The sequence below is a fragment of the Equus asinus genome, chromosome 3 (genome assembly GCF_041296235.1).
Source record: "Equus asinus isolate D_3611 breed Donkey chromosome 3, EquAss-T2T_v2, whole genome shotgun sequence".
Taxonomy (NCBI): Eukaryota; Metazoa; Chordata; class Mammalia; order Perissodactyla; family Equidae; genus Equus; species Equus asinus.
This window is the reverse complement of record NC_091792.1, coordinates 160,757,692-160,771,871: the sequence shown is the minus strand read 5'-3', so window position 1 is coordinate 160,771,871 and position 14,180 is coordinate 160,757,692. Positions and strand designations below refer to the sequence as shown.

The window sequence follows — 14,180 nt, the reverse complement described above, 5'->3', positions numbered from 1 at the left end:
AGCTGGAGCCCCTGAGATAAAATGATCTTCCTACCTCAGAGGGTGTGGAGAGCAAGGAAGGCCTGGGGGTGTTCCTGAATATAGTCCCTGTGTTTACTCCAGTGACCCCAGGAGCCCCAGCAGGAAGCTGGTGTCTACACGTCTCCACAGTGTGGGAGGAAGCGTAGCCAGGGCATGGCTCTGAGATAGAGCAGTGCCCTCCTCACAGCTGTTTGCACTCAGTGAGCTGGTGCCACCTATATCCTATTGTCCAGGGCCTGGCTGCCTCTTAACACACGTGTGCTGGTCATCTTCTTGCTGGTCAAGGGCTCAGTCTTGCTCCTAAAATCTGGGCTGTAATCAATATCTTTGTTTGTAAAGGATGCATTCTCTACACCAATCTGCATTTAGAATTATCTTTGGGATAAGATCCCAGAAACAGAATACTGGGTCAAAGAGCATGAAACTTTTAGATTGTTGAGGTCAATTTCCAGATTGTTTTCCAAAGTGTTGCATAGTTTGTCACACCACAGCAGTGAAAAGGGTGTCTTTCACCACATTTTCCCTAGAATTATTCCTTTCTGCTTCAGTGTCTTTTCAGTTCCCTCTGCTGCTTCATTGTTTGGTTGTTCTTGTTCCATTAATAATAAAGCGTGAGTTCATGAGGGCAGAGACTGTGCCCTGGTGCTCACCACCAGCTCCCTGGGTGCCTCTGTGGGTGCTCGGTAAGCAGGGATCTGATGTGTGTGTGGAGTGCTGAGAAGAGAGCGGGTCTCACCAGGTGTTTGCTGGGTGCCCTGCATTATGCTGAGCAGTCGCATGTGTTTCTCTTACCATGACAACAGCCCGACTGGATAAATGTCAGCTCTCTTTCATAAAGGAGGAACACAAATGCTAAGATTAAAGAACAGGGGGGTGTTGGGATGGGAGCTGCACTGCAGCTCGCCTTCTAAAGCTCCTGGGTCAGGGATGGGCCTGTCTGCCGCCTGTGCTATGAGGAGCACCTGCTGAGATCTGGGCAAGAGGCCGTTGTGATGAGTGTGTAGGCTGTGGGACCCTCCTGCATGACCCCGCTGGGTTCTGAAGCTTAAAGACCACCAGGAGGCTGGGCGTGGCGTGGCAGGAGTGATGTGCAGGGCAATCAGGAAGCTCTCTGTTTGATGTGTGGGCTAAGGCAGCTTACTTTTTCCCTGTAGGTGAATAAGCCTTACGGGAAAGTCCAGATCTATACAGCTGATATTTCCGAAATCCCGAAGTGCAACTGTAAGCCCACAGATGAGAATCCCTGTGGCTTTGATTCGGAGTGTTTGAACAGGATGCTGATGTTTGAGTGCCACCCGCAGGTGTGTCCTGCAGGAGAGTACTGCCAGAACCAGTGTTTCACCAAGCGCCAGTACCCTGAGACCAAGATCATCAAGACAGACGGCAAAGGATGGGGCCTGGTCGCCAAGAGGGACATTAGAAAGGTGTGTACCATGCCCCTGTCTCCCCGGCTTTTAAGAAATGATGGTTCAGCTGGTTACTTAGATGTAGATTTGCTTATTGTGCTGTTGTACTCATGTAAGAATGGTATTTAAATTTTTTTTTTGACTTACTACAATTGAATATTGTAAAGTGTTACAAGAAAGATACCCATCAAAGTAAAATTCATAAATTCCCTTAAAACATGCCTTAGTCAGAATTGCGATGGTTGTTCTTATGAAGTGAAAGATCTGTGAAGTAACCACTTTTCAGAGATGAGCAGCCAGGATGCTCAGGAGGGATCACTGAGCAGATGTGAAGAGGCAGCTCTTGTTAGAGGCAGATCCAGGACAGAGCAGGACCAAGTTGCTGGTAAATGCCGGAGACCACGCACAGTCTGCCTCCATTCTCAGACTGGATGTGCATCCAGTGCGGAAAGAGACAAATGGAATTGCTTATCTTATCGCAGCTCTGCCACGCTTGGGCATGGCCTAGGGGTGGACGGCCTCAGACCCCAGGTCTCTTCTAGGGCTGATCCCCAGCAGCAGCGAAAAGGCTGCTTTGAAACATGCAAAACCTCAGCAGCTTCATTCCCCCACCTGCCTTGATTGCTGATTCATCTAGACTCTTGCAGTGTAGCCTGTCAAATTCTTTCTAAACTTTTTCTGTACTAGGGAAATAGACCTATAATGGGGAGTGATGTGGAAGCTTGTAGGGTGTCATTACAGTGTCTCCAGAGACAAGATATTGTAGGAAGCAAGGGTTAGAATGTTGTTACTTAGATAATTTCTTCATCGACAACCTTCAGAAAATATGTAGAAAGTCATTTGAATTTACTTTACCTTATAGGGACTTTGCAAGACCCTGCTCCTGATGGTATCACAATGTGCATGGTGCCCTGCTCTGGTTGTTCCTGGTGTGGGCTCTTGAGCTCTGGTACTGAGAATTGGCCAGTCTGTTCTTTATTATCATCGCACTCTTCTGATTTCTAGGGAGAATTTGTGAATGAGTATGTTGGTGAGCTGATAGACGAAGAGGAGTGTATGGCAAGAATCAAATATGCACATGAGAACGACATCACTCACTTTTACATGCTCACTATAGACAAGGTAATGCTAACTATATTTTCATTGCTAATCTTTGCAGTGTCCTGAACCTGGTACCCTGATGGTTTATCTGTAGCACTGGGCCTTGCATTGTGGTGATATTGTCATTTCATCTATGTAGTTGCTTTGTTTCAAACATCTGCACGTTTTCTTCTGAAGTGCACAGTATCTTGAAGTGTGTGAAGGCCAGAGCTGATAGCCTCTCAGTGTGAGAGCATCCTGGGAGCTTTATGGGTCCCACTGATGCATGAAGGATATACTAAACAGTCATACTAAGAGTCAAGGAAAAGAAGAGAAAAGCACAAATTAGGAGAATTATACATATTTTCAGTTACATAGTGGAGTTTTTTTGGTTGTTCATTGCTTGTCTGAAGCCCAGATTTATAAACACTTTGGAACATAAGTCTCCTACGGGAGATCATTCTTCTCAGAAGAAGAACAGATAAGACGATTTGTTTACGAGTGGGGATGGATAAAAGAAGGTGTATCTGGGACGCTGTCAGGTCCATGACTGATGCCTGACAACGACAGGCCCTTTCTGGGGCACTTCCTTTAGTTACCACAAGTACCCCAGGGCAGCAAATTTACACTTCCTCTGCCATCCGCTTTCCTTTTTTGGGGGGGTGGTGAGGGAGGTTATTTTATTAGAAATTGAAACCCCAGGCCTGTGCCTTACCATGTTTTGGCGTTTAAATTTAAACCACTTGTGTGTTGTAAAAAATGCCAAGTTGATCATTTAACACACAGATGGGTCCCTGAAATGGTAATTCACCTAGGGCACCTGGCTGAAGCAAAGATAAAGCCCATGACACATGAGAGATGCTTAAAACATGTATTTCCTATAAAAACAAAAAAATAAAAGAATAAGCCCTACCTAAATGTTTACAAAGCACAATAGAACAAGATCTCCGTAAGCAGACCCTTCACACAGAAGGCTTAGCTTTTGGTGAGAACCTGAGATAATAAGACTGTCTGAAAGAAAATATTAAATAAGTGTGTTAGAAATGGTTAAAACCATAAGAGGAGATTTAGAGAAAAGAACAAGACATTGAGGGATAAATCACAGCTGATTTGAACAATTAAAACGGAGTTAACATATAGTCATTGAAATTAACCCAGTAGATGGGTTAAGAGATATTAGATAGCTAAGAGAAAATTGCTGAAGTAGAAGACTGCATCAAAGAAATTATCTAGATTGCAGCACAGAAAGATAAAAAGATGAAAACTCTGTAAAAGAGATTAAGAGACATGGAAGATAGAAATGTTAAGTAGATGTTCCAGAAGGAAAGACAGGAGAACTGGGGAAGAGGTAATGTGAAAAAAGAATTTTCTGGAATCTTGGTGACATGTATCATCTTACTGATGAAACTGACAAAGTTTTGAGCAGGATAAATAAAAATAAATCTGTACCTAGATATGTTGTTAAAAAAAACCAAACCTGTAGGATAACGAAGACTACGAGGATTAAAAGCAACAGAGAGAAAAAAGTAGAGTACATTCCAGGGAACAACAGTTAGATGGTCAGACTTCTCAAAGTGTGGTAGAAGCCAGAAGACACTTCCATTTCCTAAGGGAAAATAACCCTTGACCTTGCATTCAGTGCCCTGCTAAACTAGCACTTCAGTTAAAGACTGAGAGAGCTGACCATCAACATAATTTGGCTAAAGGAAATAACAAAAGAGGTACTTTAGGAAGACGAAAATTGAACTTCAGAAGTTGAGGTGCAAAAAGGAATCGTGAACAAACAAGTTCACAGATATGTGGGTACATCGAAGTAAGTTTGGTTGTATAATATAATGAAGGATGATTGGCAGGAGGAGAGAGTATGGCCGTAAGGGAGTGTTAAGTGCTGATGGTCACAGAGGGTATCAGAAGTGGTGGGATGAAGCCAGTGGGAGCTGCTTGTTTTGTGTGGATAGAGGGGAAACAGTGTATTAACTTTATACTTTGTCAAGTATCCATGTTAAAACCACACAGGAAATTCCCAAGTGAGTAGAAATGGAAGTTGTAACTTCCACATAATTAGAGTGAAAAAAGACATAAAGAAAAGTTAGTCAATCCAGTAGAAGCCACACAGCAAGGGTAGCTGAACTGGGAACTCGGAGAATTTGGGAATGAAATAAAAGGAAAAGACAAAACCATTTCTGAAGCAAAGCTTAAACCACAAGGAGCACGTAAGAGAACAGAAAGCAGAGGAGCAGACACGGGTAGAAATGAGGGCTGAACAAAGTGCAGTGGGAAGGAAGACTAGAGGGAAAAGCATAACACAGGGAGCAGGCCGAGGAGAGTTTCTATGCATGAGTATAAGCCAGAGACACACCAGACAGCAGGTGGGAGAACATGAGAGAACCAAAGGAAGAAATTGCTAAAGGCTGAATTTCAGAGAGTCAGTGTAATTCCACTGAAGCTCCAGTACAAATAACAGACAGGGTTGAGGATGACGGAATGAAATACATACTCAAATTGTTATCCCTAACAGAAACAAAAATGGGGAGAGAATAGAGAGGAGGATAAATTCACCTCTGATATCTAACAGTCAGAGTTGATAAAACCCAGTAATAGTAATTTAAGCATATTTAAGAATAAAGGCAAGCATTAAGATAATTAAGCTACTGATTAAACTGGGGTTGTAAGGATGGGGGAGGTGAGGGAAGGAGGAATCAGCTAATTTTATTGTTGGCCAGAGTCGTGGGTCACTGGATACTGCTGCTTAATGAGGAGACTGAAGATGTTATATACAGGTGTAAATGCTAGGGTGTTCATTTTTTTTTTTTTTTTTTTTTGCTTTATCTCCCCAAACCACCCCCTGTACATAGTTGTATATCTTAGTTGCAGGTCCTTCTAGTTGTGGGATGTGGGACGCCACCTCAATGTGGCGCACGAACTTAACCACTCAGCCATGGAGCCGGCCCCTAGGGTGTTCTATCAAGGACAAGCAGTAGGAAAAAAATTACAAGTTCCCAACAGGAAAATAAAGATTTAAAAAATTCCACTACTTCATAGTGAAAGGCTTAAAACCCATATAAACAAACAAAATAGACCCATATGTTAGAATTTGCCCAACATATCAGTCATATCTGTAAAAAGGGATTGGATTAACTCATCTATTAAAAGAAGAGATTTCCAGACTGGTTCATAAAGCACAGCCTAATCCTCTGTTGTATGTAAGGAACAAAGAGACTCTGAAAGGTTAAAATTGTGTGCAGACGTATGCCAGGTGAAGTTAAATTTTTAGAAAAATTTGGTTGTTTTCAGACAAGGTGGAATTCAGACCCCACCACATTCAGTGGGTACAAAGGAAGGAATTTATCATGCTTAAAGCAGCTACCAGGGCCGAGATCCGTTCTGTGGAGTGTGCCCCAGATAACACCACAGCAGCTTTCCCAAAGCAGCAGTTAGGGGAGGTGCAGGGGAGAGACAAATGAGGACAGTGTACTGTGGATCTTCTCTTAGTAAGAGGCAGAGATCCTGGGCAGACTGTTGGCATGAATTAAGCACTGACTAAAAAGGAACAACAAAATTAATAAGGAATTAAAGACAAAGCAGAAATTTAGAAGTTAGAAAACAGAAACAGTAGGAAGTAATAAGTAAATCACTTTTTACAAACACAAAATGGCAGCATATATTTTTCAAAGACATACACATATTCAAAGGTAAATCCCAGGCCCAGTGCAGTAGACTTTGGGTGCGAATGTGACAGGGAAGAAGGGAGTTGGGGTTGGGGCTCACAAGAGTGTGCATGATCAGCTGTGGGTGTACATGAGGAGTATAAAAAGAAGTCGCTTGTGACCAAGTGGAGTTCATCCCAGGATTGCAAGGATGGTTTAACACACCAGTAATTAGTTAAAGGAGGAAAACTGAAAAATCATTTGAGAAAATTTGAAACTATTTTTGATGAAAATTCCTCACGAAATTAGGAATAGAAGGAAACTTCCTTAGTTTGATAAAGGCTGTCAGAAGTTGCCACAAACTTCATGCCTAAGATGAAAGAAACATCCGTGCTAGATTCAGAAACAAGACGGGGTGCTCTTGCTGCTGTTCCTCCTAATCCTGGAGGTGCTGGAGGGACAGTGAGGAGAACAGCAGAGAGGAGGCACGTGAGAGGCAGCTAAGCTGAGTTACAACAATACAGGGAAGTCGAGTGCACAGGTTTCCTCTCTGCCCTCCTCCCACATATGCAAAACCACAAAAACAGTGAAAATGCATATGCATAAATGGAGCAAGTTTTTGTGGAAAAAACTTTTGATAGTTTTACTTCAGGACATATAGGATGATATGAATGGACGATAACACATACCAGTTTTTGGTGGGGAGATGAAGTAAAGACATAAATCTTCCCAAACATAAGTTCATTGTAATCTCAAAAATATTAACAATTTTTAAATAAACCTTGACAGGCAATTCCAAAGCTCATATAGAGTGATAAATCTGCAAGACTAGCTGCTGCTGTACCTTAAATGACTGTGAGGGGTGGACGTGTTCTGGGAGGCGTCAGGGCACTCTCTGTGGCAGTCCTGTGAAAACTGGCCCAAGCGGGGCAGCAGATGACAGGGCGTTGGGCGGGGACGGAGGCCAGGGCCACGTGTCTGCTGATGGCGCCTGCGTGCCTGGGGCAGCAGTGAAGGACCTCCTTCACAGCAGGCACTGATGTCCCCCCATCTCTGCACTTTCCAAACAGATTCCAGATGAATTTAAGAGGTAGGGAAATAGGGGAGATGTCTTTTGTAATTTAGAGGCAGGGAAGGCTGTGTTACGCTAAAACTCTGAATACATATAGCAACAGATTGATCAAATAGTTGCATAAAACTGAGAAAGTTTTGAGTGAAGAAAGGCATTATAAAGTTAAAACTCAACTGTTATCTTATGAGAAGGATTCTGACACAGTTAACCAGGGTCTAGTTTTCAGAGTATATATAGAGAATATCTGCAAATCGATAAAAAGATAAATAAAACAGAACAAAGACATAGCGGGCCATCCCTAGATGAAAAAATATACATGCCCAGCACAAAGGAAAGGATGCTGAGCCTCACTAATCATCCGGGAAGTGCAGATTAAAACACTTCGGGCCCGTCAGGATATTGAAGTTGTTGAGGGCTGCTGCTGTCCTCATTCCAGGGTGCATTCTAGAGAAGTATTTGTGCGAATGTCAACATATGTACATGAGGGTGTTGATTGCAGCATTGTCACAGTAAAAAAGGGAAACAGCTTAAAACTTCACCCATAGCGGCGCAGATGAGCATCACTACGTCTATGTTAAGGAATATCATGCAGCTGCTAAGAGGAACAGAGTTAGGTTGTTTGACAACACTTAGTCTAGGGGAAAAGCATACTGCAGAGCAAGCATGTTCTAATCCCACTTCTCTTTTTAAAGGAACAACTGGCAGGGGTGTAGATTAAGTTGGGGTGTGAGTGTGGGGAAGAGATGCGTCAGGGCCAGGCTGTCCTGGGGAGTTGTGTCACAGGGCAGGGTGCTGGCCCACATGGGCAGCACTCCTTGGGCCACGGGAGACCTATCTCCTGGGTGTCTGTGTTTCCATGTTGATTTACCCCTACTCACAGACCTCACTTTGTGCTAACTTGTGACTGTGATACTTGATGTGGCCTAATTTTAAGTACCCTCCTGCTCCCCCACATTTCTTACCTCGGTTGCTCCTATCACAGAGCAGGGACCCCTCCCGGTTGTGTGGCTAGTCTGGAGACTTAGGGTGAAGAAGCCTGAAGCTCTGCTCTGATCTGTCTGCCACTTCGCTGTGAATGGGTGATGGTGTCCTCTCTGGATTTTGCCATGTAAACACGCTTGTGTGGATGAGCACTTGCTTTTCAGTGGGTTGAGCCCCAGGAACTCGAGGGCAGGAGCACAGTGGGCTTCTATTTGTGATTTACATCGCTTTTGCCAGACTGCTGTCTCAAAGTTGCCCCTGCCAGCCAGGGGGCGGCCCGTCCCATCTTGGCCAACAGTCAGTGCCAGGATGTGAAGTCAGACTCCAGTGTCATTTGATTTGTGTTTCCTCAACTGCTTGGGAGTTTGGACTTCTTCACTTCTGCTTGTCTGTCTGGATTTGCTCTTTGGGAAAGTTTGTTTATGTCTTTCCCATTTTGTAGTTGAGTTAGTCTTGTTCTTGTCTCTTAGTGTGAGTTTTCTGTAGGCTCTTGGTGTTCACCTTCAGTATCTATTTCTTCTGGCTCCGTTGTCTGTCATCTGATGGACAGTGTTGGGGAGTGCCAGCTCACTTCCTGTGCTCACCAGGGCTCGGTCCTTTCCAGGTGGACCTGACCTGCCCTCCATGAGCGACAGAAACAGTACTGGTTTGGGGGTCTCCTGTCCGAGTGGACACGGGAGACCACAGTTTTCAGTACAACATTAGTTGTCCAGCATATCTTATGATGGTGACAATTCCTTTTAAATAAGAGCGTCATGGCTAAGAACTGACCACATCTATACATGTACTTGAAACTTGAGTTGTACCTTACAGGACCGGATAATTGATGCTGGCCCCAAAGGAAACTATTCCCGATTTATGAATCATAGCTGCCAGCCCAACTGTGAGACCCTCAAGTGGACAGTGAACGGTGACACTCGCGTGGGCCTGTTTGCTGTCTGTGACATTCCTGCAGGTACAGTGCCTGGGGGCTCTGCAGAGGGGCTCCTGGCTGTGCCGGCAGGCAGAGTGGCCACTGCCTGATGCTGCGTGTGGCCAGACTGGAGAGGCTCTGGGGCGGGGGTGGTGATTTTGAAGTTTTGTTTTGAATGTCTATTTTATGAAGCAAAATTGAAAAGTCACGGTGTTCCAGTGTAGCTGTGGAAATAGCAGCATATTTTGTAGACCTAATCAGAGCTTCTTGACATTATTTAAAAGAAGGTCAGTGTTTCCAGTGTGGTGTCTCCTCTCACCCAGGGACGGAGCTGACTTTTAACTACAACCTTGATTGTTTGGGTAATGAAAAAACAGTCTGTCGGTGCGGAGCCTCCAACTGCAGCGGGTTCCTCGGGGATAGACCAAAGGTAAAGTCCTCGCTCCATGTGTTTCCTCACTGATGTCAGCGTTTCAGACGTCTGTAAACACATCCCTTTCGTGAAAAGTGGCTGCTTCCAAGTTGACTTGTTGCTGAGTGGGAGTGGGGACTCTGCAGGGTCGGGGTGAGGATGGCAGAGGAGGGTGCATGTGAGGCCCCGGGCAGCTCCAGCCTTTCTCTTAATGTGGGAGATCTGTTGTTCAAGTTCCTCTCTGTATCAGTGTGCCAGGGCTGCTCCGTGGAGCAAAGTGCCACAGACTGGGGACACAGACCTTTAGTCTCTTACAGTTCAGGAGACCAGAAATCCTGAATCAAAGTGCTGTCAGGGCTGTACTCCCTCTGAAGCCTCTTGGGGAGAATGTGTCCCATGACGCTCCTAGTTTCTGCTGGTTTCCAGTGATACTTGGCCTGCAGATCCTCACTCCAGTCTCTGCCTTCATCTTCACGCGGTCTTCTCTGTGTGTCTGTGTCTCTTGTCCTCTTCTTATAAGGACACCAGTCGTGGGATTAAGGGCACACACTACTCCATTGTGACCTTATCCTAACTTAATTACATTTGCAACAACCCTATTTCCAAATAAGGTCACATTCCAAGGTTCTGGGAAGGACATGGATTTGGGGGACACTGTTCCACCCAGTACACTTTCCCAAGCTCCCTGTGCTGTGTCAACCCTGGGCCTGGAAACACTGGCCAGTCACAGGCATCCAATCCTGGAGCTGGAATGTCCATGTCAGTGTCTGCTACTTCACCCTAGGGACTAATTTTGCTTCTCACATTTGTTCTCATTCATAGTGAAATTTTTAATAGAAAACCAAGGATGCACCACGTAGGGGGCAGGAGCCACTCCTTGGCCCTGTGTGTCGGATCAGCAGATCTGGGAGGCATGGCCCTGCTGGAGCCAAGAGGCATTATTGTAGGAGGCTTGTGCTTGTTTCGAGTTCAACTTTCCTACATCCAGTAAAAGAAGTGGAAGAATCTATTTGAGGAGCAGTCCTGTTGGCATGCATCTTTTTCCCTATTCACTGTAGAGAACTCCTCTATTCTTTTGATGTTAGAACATCTCCAAAGATTTCTAAAATTCCTGTATTGTAACTTTGGCTTTGATCTCTCTCTTTATAGTTTGCTTTTTATTATTGCCTTAGTCTATGTAATTCTTTTAAGTGAACTGTGTATTTAATTCTTAATTCTAGACCTCAACATCCCTTTCTTCAGAGGAGAAGGGCAAAAAGACCAAGAAAAAAACCCGGAGGCGTAGAACAAAAGGTGAAGGAAAGAAGAAGTCTGAGGATGAGTGCTTCCGCTGTGGCGACGGGGGCCAGCTGGTGCTGTGTGACCGCAAGTTCTGCACCAAGGCCTACCACCTGTCATGCCTGGGCCTGGGCAAGCGGCCCTTCGGTGGGTGAACAGGCTCCACTGTGGCCTTCTGGGGTTCTGAGGCTGCACCACGGGCTTTCCCTGTCCATTGCTCTCCCCACGGGGCCTTCCTCTCCTGCCCAGGCCGCACCCAGGCACAGAGTCCTTGGTAATTCAGGAAGTGCCCCAGCCCAGGGTGGCAGAGGCTTTCTTTGTTCAACTAGATCTGCACGTTGAGTAAAGATCTGCTGTGTGAATGACTAGGGAGTCTGCTTAGATCACCCAGAGGAGGGGCTCAGGCAGCAGCCCTTACAGGCCCAGCTGGAGAGGCAGCTCTGTAAGTTGGTGCCTGGTCAGTGCTGAAGCCTGAAATGAGCCAAGCCAGGGCTGGTGGCACAGGAGGAAGGAGGTGGCCCTGGGAGCAGAGCTCTCCTCAGAAGGGAAGGGTCTGTCGCCTTCCTGGCTGACCAGACCTAGGAAGGAGGAGTGCAGGGAGCCAGCCTGGAGAGGTGGAGCTGCTCTCCTCAGAGATGGCACTTGTGTGTCAGGAGGAGCTGCTTGATGACACTGGAGCTGCACCCCTGCCTCTCCATTTGGAAGACAAGGGAGTGGTCTCTACCTTCTGCTACCACCACATTTCAGAGAGATGGGCATCAGTGTGAAAATATTAACTATAATCTCAGAAGAAAAATTGAGAGGCCCTTACCCAGACAAAAAACCCAAAAAGCTATAAAAAGAAAAGCCAAACATGTTTGACTAAAAAAACAAAACAAAAACATTTTGGCAAAAGATGACAAAGTTAACAAATATTAAGGTATTTGCAGCGAATATGATAGTTATCCCTAACCTAACAAAGAGCTTCTACAAATTAATGCCAGAAAGATCAATACGCCATGGAAAACTGGCTACAGCAGGCTACAAATAGGCAGGTCACAGAAGAGAAGCCAGAGCGATCAGTGGACGTGCACAGAACTTAGCCTTGTTCGGGGCAGAAGGCATAGCACGCGGCCCCACGGCCGCTCTGTGCTGGCAGGCGCCATAACCTGGGCTTCAGAGGTGGCTGGGCGGAGCCTGTTCACACAGTGGCGCTCTCCACCAGGCCCGCCCAGCCAGCCAGGCCTGAGCACCAATATTAACTTCTCTAGACGTTTTAAGAGTTGGATGGAAAGCAGTTTCTTGTTTAATTTGCATTCATCTGAGTAGACAGAGTTTTAAAATTTGTTTTCAACCATGAAAATGTTAAAAGTTGTGATTCCATCACTTCTGTCTGGTAATATTTTGTGTTTCTTTCCAGGGAAATGGGAATGTCCTTGGCATCATTGTGACGTGTGTGGCAAGCCTTCTACTTCATTTTGCCACTTTTGTCCCAATTCGTTTTGCAAGGAACACCAAGATGGGACAGCCTTCAGCTCTACCCAGGATGGGCGGTCATACTGCTGTGAGCATGACTTGGGGGCAGAGTCAGTTAGAAGTGCCAAGACTGAGAAACCCTTTCCAGAACCCATGAAGTCAAAGGGGAAGAGGAAGAAAAGGAGGTGTTGGCGGAGGGTCACCGAAGGCAAATAGCGCCAGGTGGTGGCTTGGCCAGATCCAGAGGCGACGTTGGGCGGCCAGCCCGCCTTGTGGGTAGAGGGCCGAGTGTGGGACTGGCCCAAAGGACCCAGCTCGAAGCCACCACAGACAGAGTATAGGCCTCCTAGGGAGGGAGCGTCTTCCCCACCACTGAGCCATCCTCAGCAGCGCCTGCTGCCTCTGCACTGACGACCTGTCTGAGCCACATGGTTCGGAAGGTTCCAGGACAAACAAGCCTTACTACACAGCATTACAGCTACACTTGAATTTCTAAGAATGTCAAGGTTCCCTCCCACTCTATTTTTTTAGGATAAAGTTATGATTGAAATTTAATTGGCATATGAAATGTTTTTATCTCACCCGAAATGTATAGAGTAGTATTTTTTCTAAAGGATCACTATTATCTCTTTAATCTTAACAACGTTACTCAGCCTGCTTACCTGTTGTCATCACTCAGGAGAGACCAGGGTGGGGCCTGGGCAAGGACTCAGACCCTGAATTCCTTGGAAACCATAATTTTGATCATTATTTTGCTCTTATGAAACAGCTGTATGATTTTTTTATACTAATGTGAAATTTTTCCTCAAAATGCTTCTCTTCCATCCTAGTGAGAAGGCGGCCCTGGGCAGTGTGATAGTGATAGTGTTGTTGTAAGAGCTCCCCAGTAGGTTTTTTCTCCTTGTGGCTTTGAACTAAGTGCCGCTCTTGTGTGGGCCTTTAAAGGGTAGGGTCGTGTGGAGCAGCCTTTCCCAACGAGGCTTGGTCCGGCGCTTCTCACCTGGGCCTGTCTCCTGAACACACTAGGTTCTTACCAACATTTGGGGAAAGACTTTGTATATTTTTTTCCATTTGGCTTTCCTTTATCAGTTTCTGGCTTTATTCTCAATATATTTTTGCTAAACTTGTTTCACAAATTACCACCGACTGAAATGTGTATTTACTGATGCGACCCTGAGTTCTCACAGCAAAAGGAATGAACTCGGTAGGGGTGTGGCCCCTGTGGTTAGTTTGTTTCAAGTGGTAACTTAGGGACATGGTTTTGAACGCTGTGTTCTGCCCTCCCTGTAGCAGCGCAGGCGACGCTCCAGCAGCAGGGCACTGCTAGGGGCTCCCCCCTCGGGACCCAGCGGTGGGAAACAGCATTTCCAGAAAATGTTCTTTTCAGGGTCTGAGGAGAGACCCAGAGTTTAGAACTATTGCCATATGAAGTTATTGCCATTTCATCACACTTTGTGGGTCTGTTCATGGGAAACGTGACTTGTGCTGGTCAGATGTGCTCAGCACCACCGAGAAGCACTTGTCCTGGGGCTTGAGGGGTGCCGGGCACCACTGCCTGACGGGCATGTGGGCATCTGGTCTTGTGACAGCCAGGCCGACCCATTCCCCTGTGAGATTTCCGTTAACTTTTAGTTATTAAAAGGCCCAGCCCATAAAGTGAGGAACTTCTGGGAAGTACTAAGTTCTCTGTGGAAGACTGGATCCTTCTTTCTTGGAGTTTCTCGAGCATCCTGAGAAAAGGGGAGCATCCTTCCAGGCACCCGTGTGCCCTCAGAGGGGCCTGCCCATCTCCACATGTGTGATGAGAGGGAAGGGAACACTCAGCAGCAGGTGCTTTTTTCTGGCTTTTTCTTCAAACAACCTAAGAACATCTATTCTGCAGAAAAGTTTACACAGCTATTCTTGAAAACTGCTA

At 45.8% G+C, this 14,180-nt stretch overlaps 1 protein-coding gene and 1 non-coding gene across 4 annotated transcripts in view; both read left to right on the top strand.

Moving 5' to 3' along the window:
* Nucleotides 1-12,820, top strand: part of NSD2 (nuclear receptor binding SET domain protein 2) — an 85,615-nt gene extending 72,795 nt beyond the window's left edge. For all 3 annotated transcript variants that reach the window (XM_044767975.2, XM_044767972.2, XM_070506365.1), the window contains 6 exons: nucleotides 1,176-1,445; nucleotides 2,433-2,549; nucleotides 9,021-9,162; nucleotides 9,444-9,550; nucleotides 10,753-10,957; nucleotides 12,210-12,820. In XM_044767975.2, coding sequence (XP_044623910.1) covers nucleotides 1,176-1,445; nucleotides 2,433-2,549; nucleotides 9,021-9,162; nucleotides 9,444-9,550; nucleotides 10,753-10,957; nucleotides 12,210-12,481 — 1,113 coding nt within the window. In that variant the 3' untranslated portion in view covers nucleotides 12,482-12,820. The remainder of the gene's footprint in view (nucleotides 1-1,175; nucleotides 1,446-2,432; nucleotides 2,550-9,020; nucleotides 9,163-9,443; nucleotides 9,551-10,752; nucleotides 10,958-12,209) is intronic.
* LOC123284848 (small Cajal body-specific RNA 23) lies at nucleotides 8,784-8,908 on the top strand. The gene has a single exon (XR_006526295.1). It is a non-coding gene; the product is annotated as a small Cajal body-specific RNA 23 (non-coding RNA).
* Nucleotides 12,821-14,180: the final 1,360 nt, after the last annotated feature.